Genomic DNA, 27,838 nt, shown 5'->3' with positions numbered 1-27,838 from the left:
AGATTTGAAAGTAGTGGGGGGGAAGGGGAAATGCGAAATGATAGGAGAAGACCGGAGGGGTTGGGATGAAGCTAAGAGCTGGAAAGGTGATTGGCGAAAGTGACACAGAGCTGGAGAAGGAAAAGCATCATGGGACGGGAGGCCTAAGGAGAAAGAAAGGGCCATTGTCTCCTATACCATCACCAACCTTATCAGCTCTGGGGATCTCCCGTCCACTGCCACCAACCTCATAGTTCCCACATCCCGCACTTTTCGTTTCTACCTCCTACCCAAGACCCACAAACCTGCCTGTCTAGGTAGACCTATTGTCTCAGCTTGCTCCTGCCCCACTGAACTCATTTCTGCATACCTTGACACTGTCTTATCCCCCTTTGTTCAATCTCTTCCCACCTATGTTTGTGACTCTTCTCATGCTTTGAATTTTTTCAATGATTTTAAGTTCCCTGGCCCCCACCGTCTTACTTTCACCATGGACGTCCAGTCCCTATATATCTCCATCCCCCACCGAGATGGTCTCGAAGATCTTCGCTTTTTTTTGGATTCCAGACCTAACCAATTCCCCTCTACCACCACTCTCCTCCGTCTAGCGGAATTAGTTCTTACTCTCAATAATTTCTGCTTTGGCTCCTCCCACTTCCTCCAAACCAAGGGTGTAGCCATGGGCACCCGTATGGGTCCCAATTATGCCTGCCTTTTTGTTGGCTTTGTGGAACAGTCCATGTTCCAAGTCTATATGGGTATCCATCCCCCTCTTTTCCTTTACTACATCGACGACTGCATTGGCGCTGCCTTCTGCACGTATGCTGAGCTCGTCGACTTCATTAACTTTGCCTCCAACTTCCACCCTGCCCTCATATTTACCTGGTCCATTTCCGACACCTCCCTCCCCTTTCTTGATCTTTCTGTCTCCATCTCTGGAGACGGCCTATCTACTGATATCTACTATAAGCCTACAGACTCTCACAGCTACCTGGACTATTCCTCTTCCCACCCTGTCTCTTGCAAAAATGCTATTCCCTTCTCACAATTCCTCCATCTCTGTCGCATCTGCTCTCAGGATGAGGCTTTTCATTCCAAGACGAAGGAGATGTCTTCATTTTTTAAACAAAAGGGCTTCCCTTCGCCCACCATCAACTCTGCTCTCAAACGCATCGCTCCCATTTCCCACACATCTGCCCTCACCCCATCCACCCGCCACTCCACTCGGGATAGGGTTCCCCTTGTCCTTACCTACCACCCCACCTGCCTCCAGGTCCAACGTAAAATTCTCCGTAACTTCCACCAGCTCCAACAGGATCCCACTACCAAGCACATTTTCCCCTCCCCGCCTCTTTCTGCTTTTCACAGGGATCGCTCCCTACACGACTCCCTTGTCCACCCCTCGCCCCCATCCCTTCCCACCGATCTCCCTCCTGGCACTTATCCTTGTAAACGGAACAAGTGCTACACCCGCCCTTACACTTCCTCCCTCACCACCATTCAGGGCCCCAGATAGTCCTTCCAGGTGAGGCGACACTTCACCTGTGAGTTGGCTGGTGTGGTATACTGTGTCCGGTGCTCCCGGTGTGGCCTTTTATATATTGGTGAGACCCAACGCAGACTGGGAGACCGTTTCGCTGAACACCTACACTCGGTCTGCCAGAAAAAGCAGGACCTCCCAGTGGCCACACATTTTAATTCCACATCCCATTCCCATTCTGATATGTCTATCCATGGCCTCCTCTACTGTCAAGATGAAGCCACACTCAGGTTGGAGGAACAACACCTTATATACCGGCTGGGTAGCCTCCAACCTGATGGCATGAACATTGACTTCTCTAACTTCCGTTAATGCCCCTCCTCCCCTTCTTACCCCATATTTAGTTGTTTGCCTGTTCTCCATCTCCCTCTGGTGTTTCCCCTCCCCACCTTTCTTTCTCCTGAGGCCTCCCATTCCATGATCCTTTCCCTTCTCCAGCTCTGTATCACTTTCACCAATCACCTTTCCAGCTCTTAGCTTCATCCCACCCCCTCTGGTCTTCTCCTATCATTTTGCATTTCCCCCTCCCCCACTACTTTCAAATCTCTTACTATCTTTCCTTTCGGTTAGTCCTGATGAAGGGTCTCGGCCCGAAACGTCGACAGCGCTTCTCCCTATAGATGCTGCCTGGCCTGCTGTGTTCTACCAGCATTTTGTGTGTGTTGTTAACAAGTACCAAAGTAGTATTCATAGGTTCATGAACTGTTCAGAAATCAAATGTTGGAGAGGAAGCAACTGTTCCTGGATCATTGAGTATGGGTCTTCAAGCTCCTGTATCTACTCTCTGATGGTAGTAACATGAGGGGGGAATGTCCCAGATGATGAGGGTCCTTAATGAAGGATACTACCTTCGAGAGGCACCATCTCCTAACGATGTTCTCAACGGCCAGTAGTATTGAGCCATTACGAACCAAGTATTTAACACCAAACTATCACTGACCAAGGAATTATTAATCATCCATAAAGCCAACTTGGTCTGATGACCCTGCTCTCAAATTTATTACAAAATCCTGGAATGCCTATTGCTACATAGCTGATGATCTACCTTTTAAGCAGCAACATCTTCTCAAAAGGCAGGTTTTTGCAAAGACAGAATTGGTCTGAGCAGATCCCGTCACTGACCTCTCACATTGAAACTGATTTAAGGGTGATCTGAAGACAGAAGCCATTTTGACCTTTCCTGTGCCCATGAGTGGCTGAATTGGCAAAACTATTTGGTGTGTGAAAAACCTACAATTCATTAATTCCACCATCTGCAATTGAGAGATCCATATGCAAACACTCAAATATTTCCTTCCCATCTTAATGTTAGCCACCATCCCCAATCAATCTCAAAGAGATCAATCTTTCTCCTCTAGTGACCACCTCCCACAAGGTCCTACAACCAATATTGTGAATAACTTTCCTTTTTAAGTTTTCATATTTATCCTCACCTGAAAGCCTCTTACCTATGAATACAGAGGTTATACCTGCCCGTCTTGAAACAACTATTTAGCAACACCAGACTTTCAACACGTCTACATGTACCTTTGTTTCATTGGCTTTTTTTTAATCCTTTGACATCTTGCACTGAACTAAAAAACATTTCCAAACTCCTCTGTTGCTTTTCTTCTAGATTGCTTGTTCTTCGTCTTACAAACTTATTTACCCATCTCCTTGCCCACTTCCGTTTGAAATATTCCTGCTGCTAGTTTGCACTCACCGTAAGAGTACTACCTGATTTAGTACAGCTACTTCCCAGCCCCAGGTTTCAATGCAACTGGCTGGTGCAGGTTTCACCACCCTAGGACAAGTCCTGATGTCCCAGGAATCTGAAACATTCCCTCCAATACCAATTCTTCACTGAACCATTCATTTTCATTATCCTTATTTCTATATTCATTATTTCTATATTCTATATTGCACCTATGGGAATCTGGACATTACTACTTAGGAGGGTTTTTTCAAATATCAACTTTCTGAGATCCACATGTTCAGTATTCACCTTCTAAACCCGGTGTTTTAGTGTCAATGTGAATCATAATGTCTTCCTGCAGAAGTGACATCAATTACATGGAACTAAGCTAGTATTGGGGTAGGTGGGGGAGGAAATCACATCTGCGGCTGCAGAAATATTTGAACATTTCCAGCCCCGCACCACCAATACCTGAAATTCATTTACCTTTTTCCAAAGAAAAACATAATTGAATAACAATCAAACATTACAGCAACAAATTACTTCGTTCATGAAGAAACCATGAGGGTCGTACACTGTTTCCAAGCAGTGTTGCTACAGCTTGTGAGGTAAAGTGAGGTATTTCAAATGGAAGTGGGCAAGAAGGTTATGAAAATAGGAGATGGGTAAATAAGTTTGTAAGGCAAAGAACAAGCAATCTGGAAGAAAAGCAACAGAAGAGTTTGGAAATGCTTTTTATTTCAGTGCAAGATGTCATGTCAAGCTACCCTACCATTTATACTCTATTCTGTAGTAGATTATTAAAACTAAGGTCTTTCAACTCAAAATCAGTGTATTCAATAATGCAACCAGTAAATACATTGGTCCAAGAGAACATATCATTCAGCAGACACTTTACCTCACAAGCTATAGCAATACTGCTTGGAAACAGTGTATGACCCTCATGGTTTCTTCATGAATGAGGTAAGAAATTCAAAGCTGATCTTTAGTCATGTACACCAAACAGCTGCTGGAAAATTTGCCTCCAATTTTACTTCCCTCCCAACTTTTAACTTCACAATTAAACAGACTGCTGGACAACTGCCAGTAAAAGCCCTAGCACCTTCAGTCAATCACAATGAAGCATTGTGAAATTGAGAGCGTGAAATCTAAACAAGGAAGAATTAGCCAGAATATTGAAATATAAAGATCAGGAACAGGAGAAGTGTAATAAATGATCCATACCAACAATCTACTACTGATCTCTTGTGTGCTTCTCTCGCTGTGTGTTTGAGCCCATCTTTTTTCACAACACTTTTTAGTCCACTAATAAAGGCTGACTTACAAATGGCTCAGCTCCATACATTATAAATGTCTTCTTTTCCCATTGCAAAGTACCTAAGAAAATGTTACCCAATTAAGACACTTTTTATGATGAAGGATGTTAAGGTCCTGTTTACACTGACAGCTCCAGACAAATTTCACTTCTAATTTGTTTGAAACTCTGAATTCTGCCATGAACACTCTACAAAGGAGAAGTTTGTCATCCTGCTGGGAGAACTTCAACTTTGAGGTTGTGTATGTAAAGCATGAGAAACAAAGTAAGTTTGTAAGATGAAAAATGAATTGTGCTCACAATCTGAGTTCAATCTGGCTATCTAAATTATTGCTCAACAAGGAATATGGAGATCAAATTTTCATACAAGGATAAAATTATAAAATAATTCTTAATTGTGTCCCTTTCAAAATAAAAGTTAACAAATCCCCTCAGATATTCTCACTCTCAACAAGACCATGATGGTTGAGGTCTATTTGAGCTCCACTGGAAGTAGAATATAAACAGACTTCAGTAAGTAATTTTCTCCCGTTGACCATCTCTTTCCTAAGTGATTGCAACTGCAAAAATGTCTTTGCTTGTGTGCAATTGTTCTTACAAAGATACAGTAATCAAAACAGACTGTGCAAATCTAGTTGTCAAACAAAACAAATTAACTATTTGACTGAATTAAAACTAAGCTTGGTTGTCAAACACGTGTGTCCCCATTTTGAAACATATAAATTGCAGAAGTATTTTGTTATGTTACCATAGTAACAGCTTAGGTGTACGGATTAATAATAAAGTTGAACATACAATGCTTGCATCCTTATTGGTTCAAAATTCTTGAACCTGCTACTTAACATCACTGTGGAAGCACCTTCATCATGAAAACTGCAAAGGGGAACTTCTGAATGAGCAGTAACTGTCAGCCTAGCTGCTGATACACACATTTATTTTTAGGAGTCCACTTTCTAATGACAGACTGTAACATAATCTGAATATAATCAGATCAGGTGCTATAGAATTACCCATACAGGAAATATCAGTCAGAGTGTAATGGCAATGAAATTAAATGTCATTTATGTATTATCTGGCAAATGAAAATGTCAAGCGAAGTCCACAATATTCAAAACAGAATCTAACAATACTTGTCAATTTGAACAAAATAGCCTGCCAGTATTAACTTTGTTTTCAATAAATCAAACACCAAATATCCCTTGGAAGCTGAAAAACATCTGCTAACAACGAAATACATATGCCAACCTCATTCTGTTCTGCAACCAATTTATTTACAACTATATAAAATCTTCAAAAGTTTTCTTTTAGTGAAAAGTGCAACACATCAAGGTATTATGTAAACAATAAATGGGAAAACAGAAGTTCAAAACATAATAATCCTTGTGATTTTAGCAAAAGCATTCATTCAATTGCATTTCAAATTAAAGTCTCAGAATTAAATTTTTCAAACATAGTAACAAGCTGATCAAAAGTAGTAACAGTGAAAGCAAACAGTTATCAATGAGACAATGTTTTTGTGTTAGGAAAGATTTACTACCAGTCTGACTGAACAGAGTAGTATGGGTCATTAAACTGTCCTTCATCACTTTTAGGACTGCACAAAGATCTATTAGGCAACATAATTTAACCAGAAGAACATGTACAAAGTATGAATTGCCTCTTCCTGTGACTAAAGGAACTTGTGTCCATATATACTAATCCACCTTAGCCCAATAGAAAGGTATAAATTTCATCCAATAGAGACAAAAAACTGCAAATAAAAAACCAGTTTAGTACTTGAACCTCCAGATCTCTGGAGAAACAGATTCTTAATTACCTGTTTTACATACTAGAAACTGACCAATTCAAATTCCAAGCTCTGTCACAGATGAAATTACCAGACAGATAGAAAACAAAAAACAAGGATGCGCGCAGTTTCCTTGAAAAAGTGCAACATTCCCACTGACTCATGGGAATCCATCACCCAAGGTAAGTCCAAATAGAGGAGAGGTATTTGGGATAGAACCTTGGAGCTATGCATGCAGAGGTCCTGTACAAGTTATCCAAGGACTGCACCATCTCACAAATTCTCCTCTCAACTGATTGGTTAACCAGCTTTCGCCCTACCTGTGGAATAATCTGCAATTTTTACACTGGTATCTATAGCCTCCTGAGAACCCCTCAAAACCTGTAGTAGATAGGAGTCATCCTCTACTCAAGAGGGCAGTCTAAGAAGGATAAATCAGAATTTCTCAAGTTATTAATGGCTGCATCAATATTACTATCCTCTGTCACACTGTCCAGATAATTCAAATTAATTACAATGATTTAATTACAATTCAATTTCATCTTTTTACGTCTATCACAGTAAGTCATTTGACCCATCAAAGCATTGCCATTAATCCCATTTCTCCACTTATTTCCTGCTTTCTCTCCCATATCCATCAACTCTCACTGATGTTTCTATCACTAACCAACACCAGGGTAACTTACAGTAGCCAACAACTTATGAATAAACACAGCTTAGGCAAAATTCACATGGTTACAGGTAGAACATGCAAACTCCACACAGACAGCAACTGAGGTCAGTGCTGCATCACTGTGCTTTCTGTGGATCGACTGATAAGTATTGTAAATCTACCAAGTAGCTTAGATATAACATAGACCAAAATCCCAATGGATTTGGAGCTAAGTGAAAAATAGCTTTAATCAAGGAGTTTAGCAATACAAATCAACATTACACTAGTACAATAAACAAGAAAAAAACACAATATCAAGACTAACCTAAAGGATGCTCTAAAATTTCATTAAGGTTAAAATGGCAGATAAGAAAAATGTGTTTAAATTAACATAATCAGAATAAGTGGGAAGAGAAATAAAAATTATGATTTTTTGCTCAAATAGTGCAATTTCATGGCCAATGGATATGCTATGTTAATGACAATTATATTAAGGAAAAAATTGTGACAAAGTATGGCTTAATGAGTTCTGGAGTGAAAACAGTATGAGTGGGAAGCCGAGGAAAGTCCAAGGCATCAATAAAATCAGATCATGATCCAACAAAGCACATCAGTGACATGTTTTTAATGTGAATCATCTGCTGCAACAATTTGTGTTGCTTATTCATTAATGTTTCAGACTCACTCAAAAATTAAGCCTGAAATTCTACAACTAGAGTATTTCTAGCATTAAAACTTCACACTGCCAATGGTACACCTCACCTCAGAAAAAATTACTACAACCCTACTCACAACTTCATACCTTTCCTCTAAATTTAGGTACCTCCAAGGAAATTTGCTTGTATGTATTCATGCAAAATAAATCTTAACGTCAAATAATTCCACAGAGAACGTAACTGTAATAGATAACTGGGAGACCGCATGGAAGAACAGTATGGAAGTGAGAAAAAGCAGCTTATTTGATGATATTTGATACAGGAAGGATTTAATGAGCAGATTAAGGGACTTAAATTATATTCCCTTTTAACACTACACCAGCTATTCAATAGCAAGAAATAAAAACTTTGAGTCATAGAGCAATACTGGTCCAACGAATCCATTTTGACTGCGGTGCCCACCCAACTAGTCCCAATTTCTTGCGTTCGATCCACATCCCTCTAAGCCTTACACCTCCATGCACCTATCCAAGTGCCTTTTAAATGATACTACTGTGCCTGCCTCCACCAGTTCCTCTGGCAGTCCATTCCATTATCTCACCATCCTTTGCATGAAGAGTTTGCCCCTCGGGTCCCTTTTAAATCCTTCTCTTTTCATCCTAAATCTATGTCCCCTAGTTCTGAATCCCCCACCCTGGGGAAATGACTTACCCACCTATACCTCTCATAATTTTAAAAAGTCGCTAAAATGTCAGCCCGCATTTTCTGCATGCCAAGGAATAAAGAACCTAGCTCGCCAACCTCTTCCTGTAACTCAGACACGCTAGTCCTGGCAAATCCTTGTAAAACTTTTCTGCACTCTTTCCAGCTTCACTGCATCTTTCCTATAACGGGGTAACCAAATCTATGATGTCACCAAACACTGGTACGAATGCAACACAGTGTCCCAACTCCTATACTCAATGCCCTGACTAATGGACAGCATGCTAAACGTCTTTCTCCACCACCCTGTCTAGCTCTGCTGCCACTTTCAACAAACTATGCACCTATTCCATAGGTGCATTCCACCCTCTATTCCATTACACTCCCCAGTGCCCTACCATTTATGGCACAAACTCCTATGTTGTTTTAACTTTCCAAAATGCTTCACCTCACACTTATCCAGTTGAACTCCATTTGACACTCTTCGGCCCACTTCACTAATCGATCAAGGTTCACCTGTAAACTATGAAAATCTTCTTCACTATCAAAGCCAATTCATGCCACTGGCAAACTTGCTGATCAAGCCTTGTGCTCTGCATCAAAATTATGATGAATATCAAAGGTCCCGACACTGATTTCTGTATCATACCAATAGTAATCAATCTCCATTACAAGAAACAACCTCCAACACCACCTTCTGCTTCCGATTTCTGAGCCAATTTTGAATCTACTTAACTAGCTTTGCCTGGATTCTGTGGAACTTCACTTTCCAAACCAGACTACCATGTAGACCTTGTTGAAGGGTCTGCTAAAGTCCAAATAGATAACATCCACTGCCCTATCCTTCATCTACCTTTTTGGTTACCTCTTCAAAAAATCTAATAAGTTCATTAACCACAACCTCTCATGCACAAAGCAATGCTCACTAGCTGTATCCAAATGCTGGTATAATTTGCCCCTTAGAATTACCTGTTTCAGATGTCAGGCTGACTGGCTTATAGTTCACTGACTTGTTCTTGCAACCCTACTTAAACATCGGAACAACACTAAACACCTTCCAGTCTTCAAAACCTTCACCAGTGGTCAACAGTGAAGCAAATATCAAGCCTTCCGAACGTAATCACCATTTGTTTCACAAACACAAAAAATCTGAAGATGCAGGAAATCCAAACACATACAAAATGCTAGAGGAACTCAGCAGGAAAGGCAGCATTTATGGAAAAGAGCAAACAGTTGACTTTCAGGCTGAGTCCCTTCATCAGCACTGGAAAAAAAGATGAGAAGTCAGATTAAGGAGTCTGGCCTCATCTTTTCTTTCCCAATCCTGATGAAGGGTACTGACCTGAAACATCGACTGTTACTCGTTTCCATAGGTACTACCTGACCAGTTGCTTCACCTTTTCCATGTCCAACATCCATTACCAATGGAGACTAGGAAATGGGCATTCAAATGGCGAGGACACACAAAGTGCTGAAGGAACTTAGTAGGTCAGGCAGCATCTATGGAAATCAACAATCAACATTTCAGGTCAAGGCCCTTCTTTAGAGGCTGGAAAGGAAGGATGAAGATATCAGAATAAAAAGGTTGGGGGAGGGGAAGGAGGGGGAGGGGGATAGCTAGAGGGTAGTAGGTGAAGCCAGATTGTAGAAAAAGAAAAGGGCTGAAGAGAAAAGGATCTGATAGGAAAGGAGAGTGGACCAGACAGGAAAGGGAAGGAGAGGACCAGGAGGTGGCAACAGGCAGGTGAGAAGAGATAAAATGCCAGAGTGGGGAATAGAAGAAGGGGAGGGGGAAGGGAATTATTTTTTGCCAGAAGGAGAAATCAATATTCTTGCCATCAAGTTGGAGGCTACCCAGATGGAATATCAGACGTTGCTCCTCCATCCTCAGGGTGGCCTCATCTTAGCACAAGAGGAGGACATGGATGGACATGTTAAAACGGGAATTGGAATTAAAATGTTTGGCCTCTTGGAAGCTCTGCTTTTGGCAGATGGAGCGGAGGTGCTCAATGAAACAGTCCCCCAGTTTACAATGGATTTCATCAATTCACAGGAGACCACATTGGGAGCACCAGACACAATAGACAACCTCAGCAGATTTGCAGGTGAAGTGTATCCTCACCTGGAAGGATTGCAAGGGGATCTGAGTGGAGGTGGAGGAGGAGGTGAATGTGTAGGTGTAGCACTCTGGATGCTCGCAGGGTTAAGTGCAAGGGAGATTAGTGGGGAGAGACAAATGGAGGGAGCATATTCTGCAGAAAGTGGGAGGAGATAAAGATATGTTTGGTGCTAGGATCCCTTTGGAGATAGCGTAAGTGTGGAAAATGATGTGTTGTATACAGAGGCTGATGAGGTAGTAGATCAGGACAAGAGGAACTCTATCACTGTTAAGGCAGTGGGAAGATGGGGTGACTGCGGAGGTTGAGGAAATGAGGGTGAGGGCAGCATCAAGGGATGAGGAAGAGAAACTCCACTCCTTGAAGAAGGAAAGCACTTCTGATGTTGCAGAAAGGAAAGTCGCATCCTGGGAGCAGATACGGTGGAAACAAAGTAACTAAGAAAGGGGAATAGTATTTTTACAGGAGAAAATGTGGGAAGAGCTATAGTCAAGATAACCATGGGAATTTATTAGATTTATAAAAGATATCGGTTGACAGTTTATCTCCAAAGATGGAGACAGAGAGATCTAGAAAGGGGAGGGAGGTGTCAGAAGTGTACCAAGTGAACTCAAGCCTAGGATGGAAGTTGGAGGCAAAGTTGATGAAATTCAAATGACGAAACTTGAATAAATTAAACATTACTACACAAACATTTTGCAATATCAGAATTCAATAAGTACATGAATACCCAAATAAGGATTAATTTTGAGATCAAGTATTTTTGTATTACATTTATCTTTGCATTACATGTAAAATAAATGCTGATAGCACCTATTACTTAATACTAGAACTGTTCAAAACTAGCATAGAGAAAATAAACTTTGAAAATTATAGTAAACTAATATTACACTATTTATTCTGTTAGAAACATAACAGATCAACTAAAGATTTTATCATTGCTAATTTAGTACACTCCTGTCTGTTACACATTCTTCTCTCTGTAAAATTGAGCTCATGTAAACCTTTGCTTCCAGTTTCCTAATTAGACCAATTCCCATTCACTTATGCTTCCTCTATTCCGCTGGCCCCCCATTTAAGCAGATGCATTTTAAAAATCTCATTCTTGTTTTCAAGTCTCTTACTCCACCCTAATTTAATAAGATCCTCCTACTTTATAACCCTTTCTACACAATGGTAGAAAGTCTCAACAGGCAGGCTGCATTTACGGAGAAACAAATTCATGTTTCAAATTGGAGACAGAAGAGACGGCAGATGCTGGAATCTGGAGTAACAAACAATCTGCTAAAGGAATGCACTAGGTCAAGCAGCATCTTTGGGAGAAAGGAATTCTCAACGTTTCAGTTCAGGAGAAATCTTGATGCAAGGTTTTGATCAGAAACATCAACAATTTCTTTCATCTACATATGCTTCTTGACCTGCTAAGTTCCTCCAGCATGTCTTAGGACATTGGCCTTCCATCAAAATAGAAGAAAAATAGCAATCTGAAATTTCTATAGTTTCTCTCTCAGCATTTGCAATGTTGAGCTTTTGAAATCTTAAGATATCTGTACTTATTCAAATTTAATTACTCCACAACTGCAGGACTTGTTCAGGACCATGGTGTTAAGCTCCAAAATTCTCTCCAGCCACCATTTTATAACTGGATTTCATTCTTTCAGACATTACTCATACCCTACTTAAACAAAATGTTTGATCAACTACTCTATCAACTCTTTGGACCGTTCAATTAACCAAATCTTCTTTGATAAATGGCATGTGCAATTTTTTCTACACTTCATTTTATTAAAGGCACTTCACAAATACCTAATGATATCTTGAAATAATGGAGTGGAGAATTAGCTTAAAATGTGTAAAGAAACTCAAATCCCTTTACTATACCAGAGCTGACCTATTTAATACAAGCTTATTAGGCAAACCATAACATTCACGGCCGGTTGCTATTGTGATGGTCTTATGTGCAATGGATTGACTCCTCCATGTTGCCCAGTTGGATTTCTTGTGGAGAACAAGAGAACAGCACAAACTTGCTGATTTTGTGGGTAAGTAGTGATTTTAATTTGATTTTATTTAGTTTAAATGTTCATTGTGTTTTACAATACATTTACATAAGAGTGCGTGTGTGTGTGTGTGTGTGTGTGTGTGTGTGTGTGTGTGTGTGTGTGTGTGTGTGTATATGAGTGAGAGAGAAAGAGAGAGTGAGAGTGAGAGTGAGAGTGAGAGTGAGAGAGAGAGAATTATTGAAATGTCCCTGTGAATGTGCATGTTTTGATAGGTGCAAAATAATTTTGAATATCAATCATAATTGTTAAAAATCATTCAAAAATTGTCAATGTTTAACTGTTAAAACCACAATCTTTTTTAATGTAGGTGAGTTGACAAATACAACATAGATACACACGCACATTTTACGCTGCAGATTTACCAGCCAGCGAAACATGAGGTAGCGTCCCACTGCTGAGAATACTGATCTCATCAGCACAGCTGGTCTTTTGTGTGGATAGAGGCCATGCATTGTCCTGGGCCTCACTTATGTGCTGGAAGCTGGCCTCCAAATGAAATAATGCACCTATGTCCACAGGGGGGAAAGCTGCATAGTTTTGGCAGTAATTTATCAGTGATCTTTGGGCAACAGAAAATCTTTCCTATTTATATCTCTGGTAAAACAGTGAGAGATCATAAAAGCTTAGGATGCCCACATCGCTGTCAAATGTTGTAATTACAAGAGTACTGTTTTAAATTTTCAGCAGGACAAGTTGTTCTAACAAGTAGCAATTGAATGGAGACAACTTCTACCTAAAATGGCAAGATATCTCAAATGCTTTGCACAAGGTTTATCAAAGAACAAACCACAACACACAAGACATTTAGAACAGAGAAACACAAAGCAAAGTGGCAGATTTTAAATAATGACTTAAAAGAGAGTGATGTGTAAACTAGGAAAAGTTTAAGGAGGAAAATTCAGAACTTAGGTCTGAATTCAGACATAGATCAACAGACAAGCAATCCAATTCAAAGTTAATGGTGGAACAGTGGCTCAGCAGTCAGCACACAGGCTTGATTGTGACTATGTGCAGTTTGCACACCCTCCATTGCACATATGAATTTCTCTTAAGTATTCTAGCTTCCTCTGACACCCCAAAGATATGCTAGTTAGTGGGTTAATTGCTTACCGTAAATTACCCTAATGTAAGCAGACAGCTAGAGAGTGAATGGGTAGGTTACAAGAAAGAAAATGGGGGAGTGGGACTGATAACATTGAGTTCAAATCACAATGATCTCCTTCTAGGAAAACACCAACTTAGCAGAAGAACTCAAACATTTAAAGAAATAATGGAAGTTACAAGGATACAGAAAGTGGGTTGTTGGGGGAGGGTTTGGTGATGAAGGGATACAGAAGCTAAAGAGTTTAGAAAATCAGTGACAAGAATTTTAACTCAGCGTGTTTACTGAAAGGTGAAACATCAAAGTATAGCCCATGTTGGAATGTGAGCAGAAGTTTTGAAGACCTCAAGCTTAAGAAAAGTAGAGTAAGGCAAGTGCAGATGTACCGGAATATTGAATCTTAGGGGTTGTCGAAAGTGTGGAGGAATAAAGTGGAGGGTCTAGAATTAGATTAATTTGGGCAGAGATGATTACACCAGTGGTATGGAAATAGGCACTGTGAGTGATCACACAGCTTTGTAGCAAATGTTCATCCCAGGGTCAAATATAACACAAAGTTTGCTCTTGGTCTGGTTCAGCTTCAAATGGGGAATAGAATAGAGTCTACAACTTAGGAATGGAATTTGTGAGGGGAAGGTGAATATTGCTAAACTCTCTTAATGACCAACCATGTCCATCCTTCCAGCTCCAGAAGGCTATTTTTAAGGTATGCTGCTGTCAGCCTCCAATCTTCAATTCATTACCTAGGCAATCTGCAGCTTTACCTGAGTGTAGAAAATCAATGTTTCCCGAACAATCACCTGATCTAGTTCTTGATAAAATAAACTATTTTGAAGTCTTTTTCTGTTTCTGCTTTGTACTCCTCACCATATGGAACAATAAATATTTTGTGGTATTCATAATTTTGAAGATATCTCACAAATGGTTATTCAGTTTCCTCAGATGTAGTGAATGCCAACCTTAAAACATAGAACAGTACAACATAGGAACAGGTCCTTCAACACACAAAGAGTGCAAAACCAATTAAATTAAATTAAATTAAACCAATTAAATTAGTAGTCATATGGCCAACTAATCTCTCTGCCTACACAATGTCCATTTTCCTCACATTCATGAGCCGATCTAAACATCTCTTAAAAGTCACTAATCTATCTGCCTCTACTACTACCACAGGCAGTGCATTCCAGGCATGCCCCACTCTCTGTCCCTCTCACATCTCATTTGAAATTATCCACTCCTCCCTTGAATGCATGCAATCTGGTATTAGACATTTTTACTCTGGAAAACAAAGTACTTCCTGTCTACTCTAACTTGTCTCTCAAAATCTTATAAACCTCTATTAGAACACCCCTCAGCCTCCATCACTCCAGAGAAAACAACACAAGTTTGTCTAATCACGAATCCAGACAGCATCCTAAGCTTCACATATGTTTCCTTTTTCTTCTTGACTAAATTCATCACCACTTGTGACATCCAAGGTTGTCTTACCCTGCCAACCATGGCCTTCCTACTGACTGGAACATAACGGTCCTGTACTCTGTGTAGTTGGTCTTTAAACACCCTCCATATGTCGGATGTGGACTAGCCCAAAAACAGCTGTTTCCAATTAAATCTCCCTAGTTCCTGCCTAATGCTCTCGTAATTTGCTCTGCTCAAATTTAATACTCTCCCTTAAGGTCCATACTTATCCTTATCTAAAACTATCTTATAACTTAAGGAGTTGGAGTCACTATTCCACATTCTTCTTTTAATTTTTCTTGTATCGCATACTCCTTCCTCATTATAATAACCTGATTGAATCTTAAGTGTAGTTTTTTTTATAATAATCTTTCTGAAACAGACATAAAATCTGGACATATTTCTTCAATTAATATAAATTAAGATTTGTAGACATTCAATATTATCTCCTTGTTATTGTATTCTGTACCTCCAGAAAGAAAACCCAGTATTGCTTTTGCCTTTTAATACTACAGCTCTTGTAATAACCTGTGTCTACATGCCAAAATTCTTTCACTAAATCTATTTAACCTACCCTCAACATGCTAAGTATCAGTTTGCTGGATGTGGGAGAGGGGCTTTTTTGTTCAAAGCTCAGAAACCAAGAGGAATGCGTTGTGTTGAATTTGGAAAGAAGACATAGTTAGTAAAGTCAAGATTAGATGTTTATTTTTGGGAACGTCATGTATGTTAAGTGATAAATTGTAGTTCCTTTGGGTATTCCTAGTGTAGCAAGAACCTATCCTGGTTTGTGCTCCAATATGTTTAGAAAAAAATAACATTGGAGAGTGGGTTTGCAAAATACAATTAGTGGATAACAAAATAACATATAACTAAATACAAAACAGAGGCATCTAACAAATGAAGAATGAAATTTTAATCATAAGTCTGTGTTCACTACCAACAAGAAATATTCAAGAAATCTAATTGCTTATTATGTATGTATTGTTTAAACATGTGATCATATTATAGAACATATCGTACACAACTTCCCCAATTCTGATGAAAGGATTTCGATCTGAAATGTTAATTGATGTCTTTTTCCACAGAAAACATGTGAATTGTTGAGTATTTGAAGAAGTTTCTGTTCTTATTTGACAACTCCGGCTTCTGAAGATTTTGATTTTCAGAGGAAAAGCATTTGAAAAGTGATTTATATTTGAAATGCAATTTGCATTTATATGGGAAATGCAATGCTAAAACCTCAATTCACTTATAATCAATGTTATCAAACAACATTTCACATCAGGGCACATTTTGAATTAGTGGTACAGAAAAACAAAGTGTCAAAGGAAAAGAGGGGCAAAAAGGGAGGAGGGCCTGACAGGACACCTACACCCCCATACAGCCAATAGCTGATGGTCCAGGGTAATCTGGATGGGTCCTGTGGAATTCTTCAATGAGTGATGGAACTAAACAGCCCTCAAGACCTTTCTTTTGGGCCACTTCTTTCCCAGTCAATCAGTACGCACAGTCCATTCACGATGACATGAATCCATCAACCAGTGAACTATGTGCAATTGACCACCTTTCATCTTCCCAGGTTCTGGAGGTATAGGTTCAGATGGGTGGCGTGGTCCATGGACTTGAGGAAGGACACATGGAAGGTAGGTGTGATCCTCAGGAATGGTGGCAGCTGGAGACAGTGACTGGTATGATGCAGTGGATAGCTCTGAAGGGACCAATGCACTAGGGTAAGAGCTTGCAGGAGTCAATACACAGGAGCAGATGTTGGGTGGACAACCAGATGTTGGGTGGTCCCAAGGATGGAGTAGTCTGTTTGGGCACTGTAGTGTATTTAATATTCTGTACTATTTGAGTACTATTGTAAATATATTGCTTGATTCAGCATTCTTTGTTTACATAATTTATTATGGGCTATATATAAGAAGCACTTGAATAGCATACATCATTACATCATATGTGAGCACCTCACTAAAGAGAAAACTAGGTACACAAGTATTCTGGGCTCCCGTGTTTTATTTCTCAATTAGTTTCTGGAGTTACAAAACATAACAGTGGTGAAGAGGAAGATTTAAAATGAACCCAAGATGACTACCTATCTGTTGAAGCACAGCACATTTTTTCTTCAGAAGGTGGGGGGGGGGGGGGGGGAGGAGAGTCATTCAAGTTTTTAAGAAAAAAGTGAAGCACATGTTTCTTTGGAAGGGGCCAGAGATGCTTGAGTTAAAAAAAGGCACAAAATGGATGAAATTCTTGAGTTCATAAATAGTGAGATTTGAATAATAATAATTATGAATAAAAAGAAAGCAGAAATAGATGGCTACTTTGGAAAGACACATTCAATAGCACAATGGATAACTGGATGATTTATACTGAACAAATTGAGCAGTACTTTGAAGCAAATGAAACAGCCAATGAAAAGTGAGGGTCATGTATCATTGAGCGTAGTAGGTGGAAAAGCATACAGTTTGCTTAAAAGTTTAACTACTCCAACCAAACTAGCCAAAAGGAACTTTGCTGACTTTGTTAATGTAATGTAGAAACATTTAGAACTGAAACATTGTTAATTGCAGAACGCTCTAGATTTCATGAGCGAAATCAAAAGGAAGGGGAGTCCATTTCAGCTTACACAGTTCAACTGAAGAAATTGCCTGAGCATTGTGTGTTCAGCATTCAGCTTAATAATGCACTGAGAGATCACTTAGTTTGTGGAATCTTACAAGAAAATATTTTAAAAGGGTTCCTAACTGAAGCATATCTCACACTTAAAAGAGCAGTTGAAATTGCTGTATCAATGGAAACAGCAGCTCAAGGCACAATTGAGTTCCAGTAAGACAAGAAAGTGACTGTGAACAAAATTGCAACATCTAAAAAGAAATTGGCCTGGCTGAACAAATTGTGTTACTATTGTAGCAGGGGCTCATATATAGCACAACAATGCAGGTTTAAAGGCAAAACTTGCAGCAAAAGCAGCAAATTGGGACACATACAAAGAACAGGCTATGCGGACAAAAATAGACTGTACAGGGAAGAGAAAAAGTATAAAATCAAGATGCAGTTTCAAAAGTAGCACTAATCTGCATGCTGTTGATGAAAAACCTGATAATGATGAGAGTGGCACAGGACTGCATAGCCTTGAGAATTACATGTGAAAGCTAACAAAAGACGAACAACATGGCTTACACTATAAGTGAATACGAATCAATTAACATGAAATTGGATGCTGGCTAGACTTTTTCAGCCATTCCACATAATGAGTCTGAATGCATTTTAAAGATACTGAATTTAAGCCTACAGATATCCAACTAAAAACTTATACTGAAGAAAAGGTAACTCCTTCAGGAATGATATTTGTAACAGTGAAATACAATAATCAACAAGCCACATTCAGCTTGCATGTGGTAAAAAACAGGAGGGCCAGCATTGTGGGGCTGTGATTGGCTAAGACAACTACAACTTGATTGGAGATCTATCCGTCATTTGCATGCCACATCCCCTACAATGCAGTCAACTGAAAGTGAATTAAGAAACCTACTGGATGATGCAATACCATTATTCAAAGATGGCACTGAAAGACACTAGCATATCAAGAGTAAAATAGTGTTAAATGAAAATGCCACATCCAAGTTCTGTAAAGTCCATCTAGTTCATATATGTCAAACTCAAGGCCCGCGGGCCAAATCCGCGGGATTACTATTACTATTACTATTAAATTACTTTACTAAATTTATTAAATTAATTACTATTAAAGCTGGCCCCAGTAATCGAAGCGCCTATGGCGTACGATATGGCTAATGCTGAGTTTATTTAGGTACCAGGTTTTCAGGGTTTTTAGTGTTTATTCGGTTTCCCTGGTTTATTTCCTGAATATCATTAATGAATAATTTTTTTTCTATTAGAGCTGGCCTGCCGGTATATTGCATGCACCACTAATACTACAAATCCCACAATGCACTGCCAGTGCATTGCTCGCGCTTGCCTTACTCTCTCATCAGCATCCTTATGGCGCTAGTCACGTGTGGTCAACTTTCAGCTATCCCTCACCCCAAAAATGGCTAAACGAAAGGTGGACTTTGAAAACAGGGGTTTTCAAGGCAGGTGGGAGGCAGAGTATATGTTCACAGATATAAAGGGCAAACCTGTTTGTCTTGTGTGCGGAGACAGTGTGGCTGTAATTAAAGAATATAACGTAAGACGACACTATGAAAGGAAACACCACGACAAATACAAGCATCTGGACAAGAAACAGAAGCCCGCGATGTGTGGTCAAAAGAGTGGATTGGTGGGCAGGATCCGGGAGAAGATGCGGGAGGAAAACGGCGCAGATGAGCTGACAGCTTATCACTGCATCATACACCAGGAATCGTTGTGTGGCAAAGCCTTGAAAATGGAACATATAATGAGCACCATAACTTCATAAGAGCCAAAGGTTTAAATCACCGCGAGTTCAAGTTGTTTCTGGAGGAGTTGGGTTCAGAATATAATGATTTGCCCTATCACATAGAGGTGCGATGGGTAAGCCAAGGAAAAGTGCTGAAAAGATGTTTCGAGTTGCGTGAGGAGATCTGTCAGTTCATGGAAAGTAAAGGGAAAGACACAACAGAGCTCCGGGATAAAAAGTTGCTTTGTGAAATGGCGTTTCTGTGTGACATCACGAGCCATCTCAATGCGCTCAACCTGCAGCTTCAGGGGCGGGGTTGTGTGATCACAGACATGTACGCTGCAGTGAGGGCTTTTAAAACCAAGCTGCGCCTGTGGGAGACGCAGATGCAGCAAGAAAACTTGAGCCATTTTCCGTGTTGCCAAACTATGAAAGAGCAGGTTTCTACCGCAGTGTTCCCACGTGCAAAGTTTGCTGAAAAACTTAGCATACTTGGTGCCGACTTCAGGTATCTACCGCAGTGTTCCCACGTGCAAAGTTTGCTGAAAAACTTAGCATACTTGGTGCCGACTTCACACAGCGATTTGCCGACTTTGAAGCCCAAAAAAGCAGGTTTGAACTGCTCAGTAATCCATTTGCAGCTGACGTGGAAAGCGCACCAACCAACATACAAATGGAGCTGATTGAACTCCAATGTAGTGACACACTCAAGGCAAAGTATGACTCGGTGGGCGCTGCACAGTTTCTACGTTTCATTCCCGACACGATGCCCCAGCTGTGTACCCAAGCTGCTCAAATGCTCTCTATGTTTGGCAGCACATATCTGTGTGAACAACTGTTCTCTTTGATGAAAATAAACAAAACATCACACAGGAGTCGTCTTTCTGATGAACACCTTCACTCAATTCTGAGGATTTCCTCAGCTCAGAGCCTGACTCCAAACATTGATGAACTTGCATCCAAGATGAGATGCTAAGTATCTGGCTTAGACTAGTGTGAATCACAGAGCGTTGGCCTGTGGAAAAATGTTTTCATTAGAAATTACTCCAGAAAAGCTGCAGATAAAGCCATAAGAAATAAATGCAACTGATTTTTTATTTATTTAATGTTCAATGTTGTTTTTGTAGGCAATAACCTAAGCTTTGTTAGTTCCAGGTTAATATGTGTAATAAATTCATTTCAATAAGTTTTGCAATAAACGCTGAACCAGTCCGGCCCTCGACTTGTACCGATTTTTTAATTTTGGCCCACTGTGTATTTGAGTTTGACACCCCTGTGTTAGGTCTACATTTGTGTTTGCTAATGCTTGATTTCAAACGGTTTATTAATGGAAAAGGTATGGCTCCCAAAACAATCTTAGCCGAAATAACACTGTCTCTTTCTCATTGCCTACTTTCTTGTAATCTATGTCTGTAAGTTAATACCAATCATAAAAAGAATGCTTGTTAGGCAATCTGCTTCATAAAAAACAAAATTCGTAAAGTGAAACAATTTTAGATATAGCAGAGACTGAGACACATGAGAGCAGGTTGAAAAAATGAAGGCAACAAAAGCTGTGGGAGCACACATGCGTGCACAACTGATCCGGCCCGCATGAAGTCGCATTTTTCTCAATCCGGCCCGTGACCTAAAATGAGTTTGACACCCCTGATCTAGTTCCTTATACTGTACTTTCTGTGATAAAGTAGCCAGTGAGCTAGACTGCATGGACGCTGAAGGAGTTTATTCCTAGATTGTGTGGGCAATGCCAGTGTTCCCTGCAGCCAAGAAGGATGAGTCTGTCATAATCTGTGGTGATTTTAAGATCACCATTGGACACTGATTGCCGCAGGCCCACTTCCCTTGTTCAGTGCAAAGACAGGTGGCGTGCAGCAGTGCTAGGTTGCAGCAGGACACTGCCTCAGTCCTTGAGCTTGCTTGCGTTCTAGCATGACGTCTGGGCTCAGTTGGAGGTGGCCTCTCCTATTGGTGCTGCCCTCCAGTGGTGGATTGGTGGAATTACAGGCCTGGACTGCTGGAAACCATCAATTTACAGGACTTGTCACTCAGGAACTTGGTCAAAAAGTTTGTTTTCTTACTTGACTTTGTTTTTATCTTTCCTTTCTCATTATTTTGAATACGCATGTATGTTTTTGCACTTTGGCCCTAGAGGAACACTCTCATTCAGCTGTATCCATGAATGGTTTGAATGACAAATAAACTTGATTTGATTTGATTGACCATCGACACAGAACTGAAAGTAGATCAATAGCTTCTGCCCAAGGTAAGGGATACCTTTGCAAACCCTTCTGTAGGGAAACACTTCACCAGAGTGGACTTAGCTGAGGCCTACCTACAGATGACACTATAAGAGTTAAAAGTGTTTCTGACCATAAACATTCACATAGGGCTTTATCGCTATAGTAGGCTTATTTTTAGAGTAGCATCTGTACCTGCACTCTGGCAGAAAGCTATGGACCAGGTGCTGCAAGGCTGCCCAGGCACTCAGTGATACCTGGATGGCAACATTGTTACCAGTGAGGATGACAAGGAATACTTCCAAAATTTCAAGACAGTGTTAAAAAAGTTAGAAGATTATGGGCTCAGTGCATGATCCTATAAATGTGAATTCTTTAAACCAACTACAGTCGGCCCTCCTTATCTGTGGGGAATTGGTTCCAGGAATACCAAATACCAATTGGCCCCGCGAATACCAAAAAACGCGGATGCTCTAGTCCCTCATTTAACCTATCTCAGTGTGGTGGACTTTAGGACTCGGTGGAGCTCTGAATCCGCAGTATTTCTGTTCACAAAAATAACCATGATGACAAATGAAAATAAAGTGGAAATAATAAAGCGATCTAAAAGAGGGGAAACACCATCGGTTACTGGAAAAGCGTTAGGCTACAGTTGGTCAACAACTGGAACTATTTTAAAGGATAAAGTGAGAAAGGCCCTGCCTCAATGAAAACTACAATTATTACTAAGCAACTCAGTGGTTTAATTATTGAAATACATACGTTTCTTAAGTGTTTTATATGCATAGAAAAGTAAAATATATACCAAATACTAAGACAAGTGTTTGACTGATGCTAAATAATAGCGAATGTACCTGTTCCGAGTTACTTAGTAAGAGAACTTCCAGTTTTTTTTTCGATCCCGATCCACGGTAACCTATGCACATCCTCCTGTATACTTTAAATAATCTCTAGATTACTTATAATAGCTAATACAATGCAAATGCTATGTAAATGGTTGTTATACTGCATTGTTTAGGGAATAATGACAAGAAAAATAAGTCTGTACATGCTCAAACAACAAGTGCTGGAGAGAGAACTTCCGTGTTTTCCCGATCCGCGGGTGGTTGAATCCGCGCATGTGGAACTCGCAGATAAGGAGGGCTGACTGTACACTTAACTGTGGTCACACCATCAATGCACAAGGATTACACAAGTGTGCTGAAGAAATGCAAGCTGTAGTAGATGCCCCAAGGCTAAAGGACATGTCACAGTTGCAGTCCATTTTAGGATTTATCAATTACTATAACAGGTTCCTGCCAAACCTGGCTACAGTGCTTCACTCCTTGAACTTACAGATCGGAAGGAAATGGCAATGGACAAAGCATGTGAGGTGGCTTTCCAAAGGCAAAGGAAAGGGTGACATTAGAGACTATACTCACACATTATGATCCACATCATACCATGAAGCTTGCTTGTGATACCTCACCTTATGGCATAGGTGCAGTCATGTCACATGTTATGAGTGATCGAAAGCCTGCCTATCACAGCAGAGATGATCCAAGGGGAAAGAACAAAAGACCCTACAATGGTCTCAAGTCTATATGGCAAACTAAAATGGCTGGAACAGGCAGCAGAAGCTGATGTTCAGCTCGCCGTTTGCGAGGTTTATTCGACTTTGTGCTGAACTGAGGCAGTCGGCGACTGACAGGCTCCTGGATCAGTTGTGACTGGCTTTGTGGTTATGGACTCACTTTTTGTGAACCTTAGTCCTGAATGTTATTTGCTTACTTTTACTGTTTGCATGATTTGTTATTTTTGTCTGCACATTGGTTGTTTGGCAGTCTTTTTTAATTGGTTCCATTGGGTTTCTTATTTTTGTGTGACTCCCTGTAAGGAGACAAATCTCAGCATTCTATACAGTATACATACTTTGATAATAAAAGTACTTTGTACTTTGCATTGCCCTGGCAGAGTCAATAGAAAAGAATTTTCTCACAAGCTATGGACTCACATTCAAGGACACTTCACCTCAAGTTTACTGAATATCATTTCTTTCTTTTTGTACTGGTTGAATGCCCAAGTTGGTTATTATCCTATCATGAATTTGACTATGCTTGTAAGAAAATAAATCTCGGGGTTGTATATGGTGACATATATGTACTTTGGTAATAAATTTACTTTGAACTTTGAAGAAAGGTGTCGCGAGCTGTCAGAACCACTTCCTGACGAACTCCTGCAACTACCTAGAGGAGGTCCCCAGAACCTAAAGTTATTTCACAGTCGCCAACTCTCATCTGCCAAGCAAAGTGACTCCCTTTGTTAGGAAAGGTGTTATCCTACAAGGGTAAGAAATCATCCACAACAACAAAATCCTTAATCCTAAATGGGACAATTTAAAATTTACTATGCTGTGGATGTGTGTATAGTAGTTATAGTTGAGATGCATTCTATATTGAGTTACAGTTTATATCTAAGCAGCGAGGAGTGTAATGTATTTAATATATCAGTAATATTGGAAAGATATTGTTTGATTTAGCATTCTTTGTTGTTTACATAATTCATTATGGGCTACATTCAAGAAACATGAGAATGGAATATGTCATTATACCACCACATTACATATGAGTTCCTTACTAAAGAAAGACTAAGTCCACAAATATTGCGGGCTCCTGTGTTTTTCTCTCAACTGGTTCTAGAGTTACAAAACATAACAAGCACCATCTGTGGTTACAGCAGTAGGTGCAATTGGCAGCAAGGATGGCTCTCTGTGCCCTCTTCCAGGCACTCTGGCAGCAGCAAACCAGGGCCCTGCCGGATGGGACCTCCACCATTGGCTCCTCCGTAGGGAAGAACAGGGGTTAGTAGCCATAAAGCACTTCAAAGTTTGATACACCTGTGGCAGAGGAGGTGTGTAGATTATGGGACAGTTTGGCTCAGAGCAGATACTTCTTCTGTGTCAAAGGGTTAGAGGTGGAGAAGCATCGCAGGAACTTCTCCACTTGCTGATTGGTTCTTTCTGACTGCACATTGCTCTGCAGATAATAGCCAGAGCCGGAGAGCGTAAGGGTTCTGAATTCCACCGTGTAATCCAGCACCGAGCGTGAGGGTCCTGAATTCCCCAGTGTAATCCAGCACCGAGCGTGAGGGTCCTGAATTCCCCAGTGTAATCCAGCACCGAACGTGAGGGTCCTGAATTCCCCAGCGTAATCCAGCACCAAGTGTGAGGGTCCTGAATTCCAGGGTGTAATCCAGCTCCGAGCACGAGTCTTGACACAGGTGAAGAATCCAATCCACTGCATCCCATCCACTTCCCTGATAGTCGAAAACCCAGTGCTTCTCAGTGGTAAAATCTTCATGTTGGTTGCTAATGGGGATTTTATTGTCCCTGTTGTCAATGGCCTAGGTTTGAGCTTATTCAGTTAAGAGAGAATGACGAAGGCAATTTTAGCTCAGTTTGTAACCTACACATTGGGGTTAGGGCACTGGAATCTGGGACTCCATGGGAGGAAGTTGAGTGGGGAAGGGTTGCAATATCAAGATGGAGAGCTAGTTGAAAGTGGCGAGCTGCTGGTCAGTGGTTTCCTGCTGCTTCAAGATAGTGTATTCCTGTCGATGGACGACTTGCTTTAAGCGAGCATACTCTGCTGTGTCAATTGTTGGTTCACTCACCTTGTCAGGAATTGTAGAGAAGGCTTGACCCAAGCGCAGAGCAGCTAATCAATTTATCAGTAAATGATTATTTACTAATAATTTGCCAAATAACAAACAATGAGGGGCCACAAAGCAAGACAGAACATATATTTAACAGAAGGCAACAAACAGCTAGGAGCAAACTGCTTTAAACTGGCTGGTTCATATGAGTGAACAAGGATTCTGGGTGGGAGCTGGGTTTAAGTGGGCTGCAGGTGATGAGATAACTAGGTGGAGATTGGGAGGTGCCTGCCTGTGCAGGCCAGACAAAAGAGGGAGAGAGATTGTCGGTTCAGAGGGAATTTTCATTCCGTTTTTCTCTCTTCACCATAATGGATTGGTTTGTTATGCATTTCCTATAGCTCTTCATTTCATAGTTTTACGTGTTTTCTGTGTGTTCCCTCTCCCACTAAATATCTCATTAATCAATCAACTGAACTAGATGAATTCATCAGAACCTCTCTCACTGTGGCAACACTACCATTGTTCTCATCTTGTCTGAGTTATTTCCTTTGAATTATTATACCTCCACATCTTTCCCCAGTCAGTCTGCAATTTAAAACTAAATGGTTCCTCCCTTTTCCAGTTCTGAAAAGAGGCTTAAGTGTTAATTCCTGTTTTGTCTTCCATCTATGCTGTCTGTGATGGTGAGAGTTTCCAGAATTTTCTGTTTCTATTTCATATTTACAGCATCTGCAGTTTTGTCACATACTTAAGTCAACAAAAGATGCATTTTACAACCTTGTGTAAATGATGACAATACTGTGTAAAACTAAGAAAGTGCCAGTGTATATACAAAGCCACCCTTTAATACCATTGCAGTACCCTTTAAAGTCCAGGTATCATCAGAAAGCCACAATTTTAAAACAAAAGGGAGCAAAAGTATAGACTTGTGGAATAACATTGTTTAATACTGCACAGTTTTCCTCAGTCAGGATATCAAGGAGAATTTTCAGTTATGTGATGACATATAGTGCATCACTTCCCTCCCTAGCTTCACCAGTTAAAGCATGCAAAAATCAAATATTTAGGAAGCTGGAACAGGAAATGTAATTGGGTGTGGTCAAAATTAAAGACAGTATTGTTGCTAGCAACTTATTTATAATATTCATATTAATGTAAAAGCAACTTCATTTTGGCGTTTTCACCTAAAAGATTAATTTATGTTAATTGTACTTTAAGTAATTCATGTAAAACAGATTTGTAATAAAAATTTCAACTTACAAAAGAAAATTTAAAAAGAAAAGCTTTATAGGTACTTAACTAAAGTCTGGTCAAAGAGTGGTTTCAAGTAATTCCCTGAAGGCAGAGTGATTACAGGAGGGAATTTAAATACTGACATATTCATTTTGCAATCAACATCCACAACTCAAAAGTACTGCACAAATTTAATACTGCATATGCCCAACAGTACAAAAATAAAAGCAGCTTTAACATATTCCACTGGAAGAAAGATTATTTACTATAATTTTCTACACTGCTGTCATCAGCGATAGTGGAGGCAGGTAGATATACTAAATGAGATTCAGAGGTATGCAGACACCTGCCTGGAGGCAACCAGCAGTTTAAGCTATTTAAAGCAGCTAGATATGTAGGTATTTTTCAAATGTAAACGTGAAACTGTTTAGACTGACTTTTGACAGTCTCATGCCTAATACTGTGAGATCTTTACAGCTAAATAAAAACAAAACAGATATTAGATGGGTTTCTGGAGGAACGCAGAAGATAGAAATATGATCTTTTATGGAGCATGACCCATTTCTTATTCTATTCCCTATTTGACAGGGGTTCACAACAGCACTTTTATACTATGACCATTAAAACAGGTAGATCTTTCAAGTGGAAATTCTTTTAAAATGATAAAGTATAATATCTCAAAAATATCCTACACTCAGAACATAAAGAGTTTTAGTTAACTTTGTGCATCAGCTATCATTGCAAACTAGCACCTTACATAGGTTTGGAAAACTTAAGCAATAACCTAGATAGAAGTGACGAGCATAGGAAAATGATCTGCATGGGGATTTCAGCTTCTGCAGGATTAATTTGTATGGTCTCTCAGACATTAAAATGTATATTATTTGCTGACGATACAACTATATCTTGTAGTGGGGAACATCTGAAACAACTTTTGGATACAGTGGAAAAAGAATTAAAGACTATAAAGAAATGGTACGATACTAACAAATTATCACTGAATCTAAGTAAACCTAAATTCATAATATTTGGAAACCATGTACCAACCTCATATAGTAAACTTAGAATAAATGATGTTGAAATTGATAAGGTATCTGAAACAAAATTTTTAGAAGTGGTAATAGATAGTAAATTAAGCTGGAAACCGCAAATAAATTATGTCAAAGCAAAAATGTCAAAAGCTATTTCAATACGGTACAAAGTGCAAGATTTCTTAAATCAGGAATCTTTGTATACATTATACTGTTCACTTATAGTCCCCTACATGACTTACTGTGTAGAGGCATGAGGAAATACACCCAAA

At 39.9% G+C, this 27,838-nt stretch overlaps 2 protein-coding genes across 2 annotated transcripts in view; one reads left to right on the top strand and one right to left on the bottom strand.

Annotated features, from left to right (window-relative positions):
- The window catches only part of tmem135 (transmembrane protein 135), a 391,315-nt gene that overhangs the window by 56,698 nt on the left and 306,779 nt on the right, over positions 1-27,838 (bottom strand). The window lies entirely within an intron of this gene.
- LOC132390678 (general transcription factor II-I repeat domain-containing protein 2B-like) lies at positions 19,640-23,068 on the top strand. Its single transcript, XM_059963237.1, has 4 exons — positions 19,640-19,869; positions 19,938-20,208; positions 22,207-22,352; positions 22,958-23,068. Exons 1-4 carry the CDS (start codon positions 19,681-19,683, stop codon positions 23,066-23,068), a joined length of 717 nt encoding a protein of 238 aa, XP_059819220.1. The 5' UTR covers positions 19,640-19,680.

Source organism: Hypanus sabinus, chromosome 3 (assembly GCF_030144855.1).
Source record: "Hypanus sabinus isolate sHypSab1 chromosome 3, sHypSab1.hap1, whole genome shotgun sequence".
Classification (NCBI taxonomy): Eukaryota; Metazoa; Chordata; class Chondrichthyes; order Myliobatiformes; family Dasyatidae; genus Hypanus; species Hypanus sabinus.
This window is presented reverse-complemented; position numbering and strand designations above follow the sequence as displayed.